The sequence below is a fragment of the Rhinichthys klamathensis genome, unplaced genomic scaffold, assembly GCF_029890125.1.
Source record: "Rhinichthys klamathensis goyatoka isolate OS25496 unplaced genomic scaffold, OSU_Roscu_1.1 h1tg000067l_1, whole genome shotgun sequence".
Taxonomy (NCBI): Eukaryota; Metazoa; Chordata; class Actinopteri; order Cypriniformes; family Leuciscidae; genus Rhinichthys; species Rhinichthys klamathensis.
This window is the reverse complement of record NW_026606610.1, coordinates 645,123-655,079: the sequence shown is the minus strand read 5'-3', so window position 1 is coordinate 655,079 and position 9,957 is coordinate 645,123. Positions and strand designations below refer to the sequence as shown.

Genomic DNA, 9,957 nt, shown 5'->3' with positions numbered 1-9,957 from the left:
TCCTTTATGATCACTGCATTGCTAGAGTTGTTATTTCATTGTGGTCGAAATCTATAAAGTGAAATTAAAACGATGTAAAAAATGAATTGCTCCCCCAACCCATAACATTCATTTGATTGTTCTGAATTTTGCAGTATGAAACTCATTAAAATATGTCATTTTCCTGTACTGCATGTCAACTTAGATCATAAAATGAGTTTTCATTCCTTGCTCAAAGCAAAAGAAAATTTTGACAAGCAAAAAAGCTCTTTTAAGTTTTTAGTTTCACTGAGCATTCTGGGAGAGAAACATGGCTTTCCATCTGAGAAATACATACGAGAATGAACAGCATCTGTGTTCTCAAGGATTATTTTTTTGTGTGTGCAAATGACCAGTGTATCTCTATTCCTAGACAGATTTATAGAAATCTGCATATTGTTTTACGAGACGTTGGAGACCAACAGCAAGTCCAGCTTGCCATTTGCAGGCTAGACAGACTGTCAGTATCATATTTTATTAGTTGTTAATGAATTTAATTTAAAGTACAAAGACACTTTTATGTGATTGTCATTATATTTAATTGCTATAAGCAATTTTTTAGCAATGCAAACTTATTCTGTCTCATGCAGACTAGACGCGGTTAAGTCAAATATTGTTGTATTTGCTCTTTTTTTTACAGACATTTTGGTGGAAAATGATCCTTTTCACAATCCGAAAGAATTCCAGGACTTTACAAGATGATGCTGACAATCTAGATGATTTTGGGTAAACGCACAGACAGATAGACACAAGCTAGCACCCCAAATCCCCTCACCCCAATCCTCCGTCCCACCCTTTAGACCCCCATAACCATTCCACGCTCACACTTTGGCAGCTTACGCAACTCATTTCTTAGAAAAAGTGTCCGTGGGATCAGATAGCCCGAGTCCAAAATATCATATCCCCGTTTTCATGAGCCCAGAACTTGTTGGCTGGCCTCAGATTTATTGTACCTTGTCGTTCTGGAGGAAGATCGTATGCATGTGGTCAGTAGCGAGGAGCCTGCGACCCAACCTCCCTCTCATGTTACGCCCTATATATAACATCCATTCCTCCAGCACCTCCGTTTAACCCCCCCTCCCACGTTCCCTCGCTCCAACACCACTTCTCCAGAAGCGCTGCATCCACTCGGGCCCAGACGGCTCTGTCTTTCCCTCTCCCTCTCTTTTCTCTCTCTCTCTCCCATCTGTCACCCGAGCTTCCTCTTGCAGGCTGTGTGTGTTTACCCTCTTTTTCGGCCTGGCAACGGGGCTGCATGCTCAGGATTACCGGAGGCCTTGCCTTTCATCGCCGCCCGCTCCCTCTTCCTTTTGCCGTTGACTCCTGGACTACGGTGGAAACGGGTGCGAGGCTGCGTTTTTGGGGCTTTTCAGCTTCCCTGGTTTCTCGAAGAGTCTGGAGTTAAGTGGAACCGTCGACACTAAGAGAACATGGATCACTCTCTGTTCGGATGCCTTCGGAGCCCGCACGCCCCATCCCAAGCCCTGCACCCGGCGTTCACCCAGTCCTCCCTGGCCCTGCACGGTCGCTCCGACCACGTCTCCTACCCCGACCTCCCAGGACCCTCGCCGCCCTGCAGCTACGCTGGGGAGGAGGGCAGCTTCGGAGGACCTCATCACAGGGTTCACCCCACTCCGCAGCATCCACACCTCTCGCAGCATCAGTCCTCCTGGCACGTCCCGCAGATGCCGGCGATCGACGGCGAGCGCCTCAATCTCTGTCTGCCGCACCATGACTCTTCGGCTCCAGAACTGTGTGGAGCGGGTTCACAGGGCCTGTGCGCGGGTAACCCAACACTCACTGGTAGTGACCCTTCTGGGGTGTCATGTGTGCCTGGAGAATACGGGAGACAGAACATGTCACCTGCTGAGCCGGATAGACGCAATAGCAAAGGAAAGAGTGACAGCTCAGGTATGTTTTTTTTTCTTTTTTCTGTGTTCTTATGCATAACAGTATAATAATCATTTAATTTTATTTCCAATAAATATTTTTTTGGAATAGTTAAATTGGAAATTATCAATCAAATTGCATTATTACAATATAAATAATTCAAGTGCTTGTCATGACTGGAGACTGTTTTATTACTCATCAGATTTATTCGGAATAGTTTAAGTAAAGGACTTACTGACTTTGGTCAGTAATACAGGATTTCATCATATTTTATATTTTGTGTATTATCTATTTTCTGTAATCTGGCCTTGGAATATAGAATTGGGTGTTTGGAATTAGAATTTGAATTGAGCACCACATTTTTTTCAAGACACTATGTGTCACAATTTGAAATTAAATTTAATTAAGTTAATATATATAATTTTATATAAATATTAAGGGAAATGCATAAATGCACCAAATTACAAGTTTAATATAACTTCAGAAAATCTTGTTTATTTTGCAATATTTTGTGATAATTTAAGTATTAAAAAAGTAGAATTTAAAAATTTAAAAATAGGGAAAAATTAGACATTTATTTTAGAATTTTTACATTTATAGAAATTGGTCCATATTAAGACATATTTAAACAAAATGGTGCTATATGTAGTAAATGGATTTTATTTTATTTCTGCAGTATTTAACATGGGATAATTCAATTCAACTGCCCTGTGTTAGAAAAGACATAAGCAGACAATCAAACTGAAGAAAATATCAAACTAGTACCAGAGAAAAGAAAAGGCTATGTGATAATCAAACTCATAGTAGTTTTAGATAATCAAACTCGCTGCAGTTTAAGAGAAAATCAAACGTTTTACACATTTGACATTCAGATCCGATTCACACACATAAATCGTTCTAATCCATCCGTGAACCACATAGAGGAGCGTGCAAGCTTAACAAATATATCAAACTGAGCAGTTGTATAAATATGGTCAAAAGCAGCTTGATATGTCTAGAGATATGTCTAGTATATTAGAGAAAATGCTTCTTAAAATAAGAATGAATCTGAGGCAATAAAACAAAAGGAACGGAACCCAGAACGGGCTGGACACGGCACAGTAGTGTTTTAATGGCAGGGCCTGGTGCTGTGAGGCTGCCCTGTTTCTTTCTCTCATCAGTCTCAGAGGTGTAAGTCACTCTGGCATTTACCCTCAGGTCTTTAATAGACCACAGGTGAAAGCCGCTTTAAATGCTCACACTGCCCGCAGCTGCGCTTTTGATACCCCCCAAATGCATACGCACCATTTACGGCTGGGGAAAACCGTTAGAGCTGCAGCTGGACAGTTTTTATATAAAATGTGACCCTTAAATTTCAAGAACAATAGAAAATGTCACACCTGGTGATCTAAGTGGTTTGACATTGACGTATAGACTTTAAAAACAGAGGTGCAGAAAAGAAAAAAGAATTGTGAATGTCTTCAGAAAAATATCACTGTTGTGTGTAAAATTCTAAAGACGAAAGTTTCTGAGATTGAACTCAAGGTTTTTGTCACCTTTACAGTTAGTTGAACTGAATTACTCCATCTTATACTGTACATCCAATATATTTTTTTTCTCATGTCATGATGCTGTAGTTTTTCATCCAGGTGCCTGTAATTTATGGCCTGATGGCATACTGATGGATAGGCCCAATGGTGGTAGAAATTTCCAGAAGGCTCCTGTTGGCACTTGCCGTGCCTTTATACCAAATCTAATTTCCTCCAGTCTGTTGGCAGTTATCAAAGGCAGTGTGGTTTCCATTTAAAGCCGTGTCATATGTCGAGATGTTGCAGCGATAGCCTGAACACATTATAGATTATTCGGAAAAGTGATGTTGCATATGAAATACGATTTTCAAAGCTCATAATCTTGTGTACTATAAAAACCTTGGATTTCTAGAGCAGTTGTATTTCCCTGCCGCTTTCAAAGGAGCCAAAAATTCGACATCATACTCGTCTTTGAAAGGCAAGCTTAAAAATATTCATTGGAAACATATTTTCCTTTAAAGATTTTCTTTTTTTTAAAACAAATTGATTTGTATTGGGCTCTCCCAGCCTATTAACTCAGATGATTAGTGATTTGCTTTACTCTGTTAGTCACGTTATATAAAAAGTAAAAAAAAAAATAATAATAATAAAAAGAGAGCGAGAGAGAGATTTGAAAATAAGTAAAGAAAAGGCTATGTGATAATAAAACTCACAGTAGTTTTAGATCCTATTTTTCATAGAAAATGTACATACTGTACAATTATAAGGAATTGTATAATAATGAGAATCGTATTAGATGCTTTTCACATACACCACTGTGGTAACCTGTGATTGTTACCTTTTTAAAAGCTTTTTCTACCTTATCAATCCCCTAAAAATATATATTTTTGGATTAACCTACTGTATTTAGGTTGATTCAATATTTTTGAGGTAATTTAGAGGTTACCACATTATGTACTTTTAAAAAAAGTTTATTTTCTAACAGCAATTGCTTTAGCTTATTTTTATTCTAACATAGCAAATGTATTTCTTGCTAAAATGAAAACCCAACTAGTTCTTTGCTCTGGAATTGATATACTTTGGTCACTGATAAAACGATTCAGTTCCGTTGTTACTTTTAAAGAAATGGTTCAGGCAGCACCAAACTAAATGTTCTATTTTGCACTTTTTCTTTTTAAACGAATTATTTAAAATGAAACTAATAAATGAAAGGATCTAACCCTCTAGTATATGTTGCTATGCACCTGAATAATAAAAACTTTATATATAACTATAATATATTAACAAGCTTCAATCTGCACAGTTACGGTTGAATTTGATCATTTTTGGACCAATCAGAAATGTTCCTTGAGAGAGTTTCATGCATTCTGTTAAAAGAGAAGTGTGTGGAAAATGAAGAGTAAATTGATCTGATTGTTGGAGAGTGTGAACGAAGCCCTGTTGATTCAGGCCAGATTTGAGAGCATGTGTTTCGTTCTCTTGCCATTCTCCGCCTGCTAAAAACACCAGAGCCATATCGCCATAATAAATGGTGATTGGCAGGCCAAATTGTTCCACTTTCATTTTTATTTTTGTTCGTTTATTTTATTTCAGAGCCCTGCAGTTTATCACACCATCTTATTATTTCACCCTTTTTGCTTTCAATATTTTTTTTTTTTTTTTTGTGCGTTTACAGCGGCTGGAAAGTGATCTGTTTTTCATTTCAGATTCCCAGGATGGGAGCTATAAGTCAGACGTGAGCAGTAAACCTAGGAAGGAGCGCACAGCGTTCACCAAGGAACAGATTCGAGAACTGGAATCAGAATTCGCTCACCACAACTATCTGACACGGCTTAGACGTTACGAAATCGCTGTCAACCTTGACCTCACAGAGAGACAAGTACGTTCAACGCTGAGCCTGTTTTCACATGTTACCAGGAGACATAACAATGGCACTTCCATTGGCTTTGAAAATTTTTCTTAGATTGATGGGTAAAAAAGAAAAACTTTGCATAAAGGCTGACTCTATTTAATGTGATCAAGTCGTATAAAGTGATAAACGCAATGTTAAATGTTAGCAATTCTTAACAAATTAAATCGCATGCCCTCATTTACTGATATAAATCTCAAAGCATTTCAGTATGAGCTCTCTAAAAATATGTTTAACGTTAGAAATACAGAGCTCGTGCCGAAGGGTCCAGTTGCCTATGATATAGCCTACTCATTTGGGTTGAGGGAGGTATTCCCACTTTAAAAAAAAAACATTGAAAAGGTCATCGGATTCTGTAAATAACCCTGACAGTGAAGTCTGACAAACTGTCAAATGTAGCCATGATGTTAAACCTCAAGTTCCAAACTACAGTATAATTTTTATTTATGCAAAGCCATTTTTTTTTTTTAAGAATATATTTTTTCTAATGGCTTTTATTAGAAAAGACAGAAGGGGAACAACAGGGAGAGAGAGAAGGGACAACAGGAGGCATGATCCAGGCTGGACCTGTACCAGGGGACCATGAGCACTTTTTCATTAAACAATTATCCCCAGTCTTCCATATTAATCTTTAAATCTATTTAAAATTAGACAGTTGTGAAGTTCACTGTACAAATACTTTCTTCAAAATGTCCCACACACCCCACACAGCCACTCCAGAGTTTAGAATCATTCCAGCTGAGTCTTGACCTAAAAAGAAGCAATATAAGCAACTCACCTAGGATTTGCCTTTTTGTGTTTCATTCCCGTTTCTCCTTCCTACTCCTCCACAATTGCTTCCTATCCAGTGACTCTCAGCAGCACAGATCCAAGAAATCTGTGGACGTGGGTTGATCTCAGATCTTAAACAACAAAGTCTGGAAATCAGCCCTTTCTGTGCAACTTCGATGTATTGGATTTATATTAATGTGTCACATACACACTCATAAAAAACGTAATGCATAATATTGTGAAATAATATAAATGAAATGTGAAATATGAGAGCGCAGTTCCATAAAACCTGTAGTTCAAAGAATTGCAAAAGAGTTCTCAGTTCTCACACTTCAACTAAAAGTTTTTGTCGTGTAAGGAAATCTGCCGACTCATTTAAGAGCTCACTCTAAAATACCTGCGCTGCGCTTCCTAAAATAGCCTTCTCAGCCTGAAATAGTCCCCTGTCAAGCCTGAGGTGGGGGGTGAGGCGCCGCAACTCAGTCCAGATCTGATCGACCCGTTTTAGGCAGCAGCTTGATCATCACAGTGGAGACGCAAATACAGAGAAAAGTGTCAAGTCAGGACCTGGAACATGGGTCAACGGGCGACCAGGAGTTTTGCATCAGCACATAACTGACCAGGTGGAAATAGCCTAGAGAGCCAATCCTAGTCCCCATGAGAGCCAATCATATCGCTGCTCCACCAAACTTCCCAGAAGTCTGCTCCAAAAGAAAAACACAAGAGCAGATCCACTGTGACTTTGAGAATGTTTAAAGATTAAAAGCAGATATGAAGGACCCTTCGAATCTATCCGCAAAGCACATGAAATGAGGTGTTTTGCTTGGTTTATGTATGTGGTCTATACGTGTGGGATCTGAGTGCTGTGTTGGCAGAAAGCTTGAAATCTGTCGCTCATCCAATCTGATACACGGGCATAGTATGAAGGGGGTTCTGATACAGAGAGCATGATGGTGGTTTTAGAGTGGGGGTCTACATGCCAAAACAACTCTTTCTGGAAAGTGCCATAACACACACCCTAACACACGTTCCCACAAAGTGGCGTTGAGTTTCCCTGATGCAGATCTTGGGCGCCTGCGTTGCTAAGACACCAATAACGCCTTATAAACATTGTGTGTAATTGACTACTGTATAATAGCTTTGCCAAAAATGTTTCCTAACGAGCAAACAACACTTATTTATTCATTTGTTTGCCTTAAAGGGTTAGTTCACCCAAAAATGAAAAATCTGTCATAATTTACTCACCATCGTGTCATTCCAAACCCGTAAGACTTTCGTCCCTCCATTGACAGCAATTAAAATTGCAATTTGCCCCGTCAAAGTGGTTGTGTTGCTGTCTATGGAGGGACAGAAATTTCTCAGATTTCATCAAAATAGATCTTCATTTGTGTTCCGAAGATAAACGAAAGTCTTACAGGTTTGTAACGACATGAGGGTGAGAAATTAATGAGAGAATTTAAATTTTGGGGTGAAATATCCCATAAATTATATAAATATATCTATTGTATTGTTTTGATCTATTCTTAATTGTTCTTATGAGTAAACTTACTATAATACAGGGTTGGTAAAAAAATTCATAGTATAAAAATGTGCTCTTTTGCTGTTACTTCTTTCAGTTGAGTGTGAATTTCATTTCGAATCGGCCACAGGACGCTTTACAGGAACTTTACTGAAGTGCAATTCAAAGATATTCACACAAAAGATTTTGCAATAAAACAAAATAACATCATTAATTTTTTGCGCACTCTAAAATATGCAGAATACATGTTTTACCTATAGATGTATTTCTGTAATTTTCCTGTTAAAATCATTTAAAATGAACAAAATAGGTGTTTAATGTTAAATACAAATAAATGTAACATTATTATTATTATTATTATTATATTTAATTGTGTAATACATTGAATAAGAGCATTTGTGGATATGAAGTTCTCCCTCCACAGTCCATGAATAGTTAATTTATTAAATATATTGAAATATTTATCAATTTCATACAAATTTATATAGGTAGAATTTCAAATATTGATGAATATTTTATCTTATTTTATTTCAACTAGTTGCCAAATCAACATTTCTCATCTTCGTTTAGTTTAAGTACTAACTAAAACTTTATAAAAACAACTATTATTTATATATATAATGAAAACAGAAAATATACAAATAAAATCTAACTTAAAATATTAACAAAAACTATACTAGTATATCAAATGATACTAAAAGATGATAATATGTTTATGGGCAATTCATGTGGAGAAATGAAATTTTCTATTACAAATTACACTAACAGCTTGACTAAAATTCTGCATTCTGTTTGATTTCTATATACATAATATGACTACATGAACAGCATTTCTCTTTCCTGCAGGTAAAGGTGTGGTTCCAGAACCGAAGGATGAAATGGAAGCGAGTGAAGGGAGGTCAGCAAGGGGCCGCCGCACGCGAGAAAGAACTGGTGAATGTAAAGAAAGGAACTCTCTCGCCCTCCGAGTTTTCCCCAATGGTCGGACTACACCATCCCATCGGTTCTCCTAGCAATGAGGACGACAGTCACGACAGTGACCAGAGCTCCGAGCACGCACATTTATGATGCCCGGACTCCACCCAGTCACAACCTGGCAATTTCCTCAGGAATCAACTATGTTGGTACTCCGAAGGCTGTTAACAACTAGTACTGGGCCATGCTTTGTTATTTCACTCTGAGTGGTTAGGGTTTGTTCTTGGTCTGTGAAACAGATGCTCACTGGGTTGCAAACCAGAGCTCAGCCCCCAATGGCACCAAACTTTGAAGATTAGTCTAAATAAACGTCAAAGGGGTTTAAAGGTGGCCACGCTTTTCAAGAGACTATGCATTCATCCACGTTTGACTCAGATTTACATTGTAAATAAATGTATAAGTTTGAATGTTGTAAACATTCCACACGAGTGCCTTGGGGAGGATTTTTGCACTGTTTTAAGTTTTTGCCTAACTGATTGCTACTGTATTTTTGCAGATTTTGATCAAATTATCATTGATTACAAAATAGATCTATAATCTGTGACAGCACAGAATAAGTATTATTTTAGTCCATTTGTAAAGGGGGAAAAAAGATGCCATTAATGACCATTTGTTGATTAATTGATTGAATTAGAATGAAAAAGTAGTTTTTAAACTGACAAATGTCCATGTATTTTTCCCTCCACAATATGGGTATATGTTTGGATAATCAAATGGACTGAAAGTGACATATGCAGCATAGTGATAAACATTTAATTTAGAAGGATAATTAAAGGATAATTTTGACTTACCTTTCCTAAGGCGTGTGTACTTGTGGACTGCAAATCATTTTCCATGACATACAAAAAATACACTACAGTTTAAAAGTTTGGGGTTGTTTTAAATAGAAGTCTCTTATGCTCACCAAGACTGCATTCATTTGATCAAAAATTCAGTAAAACAGACATTTTGTGAAATATTATTACAATTCAAAATAACTTTTCTATATTTTAAAATGTAATTTATTCCTTTGATGGCAAAGCTGAATTTTCAGGATCAATGTCAAGATGCATGTGCTGCTTAATATTTTTGTGGAAACCATGATCTTTTTTTTTTAGGATTCTTTACGGTGAATAGAAAGTTAAAAAGAACAGCATTTATTTGAAATAGAAATCCTTTGTAACATTATAAAAGTCTTTACTGTCATTTATGCGATCAATTTAATAAATCATTGCATTTCTTAAAAAAAAAAAAAGAAATCTTACTGCCCCCAAACTTTTGAATGGTAGTGTTCATATGAAGGCAATATTACAAATGGAATATTTTCTTTTGTTGTTCAGGTTTACTATATAGTTCATATCTTTTATTTACCTTGTAAATAAACAAAT

General features: G+C 37.1%; 1 protein-coding gene across 1 annotated transcript; it reads left to right on the top strand.

Annotated features, from left to right (window-relative positions):
* Positions 1-817: 817 nt before the first annotated feature.
* On the top strand, positions 818-9,172 carry meox2b (mesenchyme homeobox 2b). The gene is made up of 3 exons (XM_056250084.1): positions 818-1,929; positions 5,123-5,295; positions 8,462-9,172. Exons 1-3 carry the CDS (start codon positions 1,449-1,451, stop codon positions 8,681-8,683), a joined length of 876 nt encoding a protein of 291 aa, XP_056106059.1. The 5' UTR covers positions 818-1,448; the 3' UTR covers positions 8,684-9,172.
* The last annotated feature ends 785 nt before the right edge of the window (positions 9,173-9,957 follow it).

Coding starts and splice junctions, on each gene's coding strand:
- meox2b (XM_056250084.1), top strand. CDS start 1,449: ATGGATCACTCTCTGTTCGGATGCCTTCGGAGCCCGCACGCCCCATCC. Junction 1,930..5,122: donor AGGAAAGAGTGACAGCTCAG/GTATGTTTTTTT, acceptor TTTTCATTTCAG/ATTCCCAGGATGGGAGCTAT. Junction 5,296..8,461: donor TTGACCTCACAGAGAGACAA/GTACGTTCAACG, acceptor TCTTTCCTGCAG/GTAAAGGTGTGGTTCCAGAA.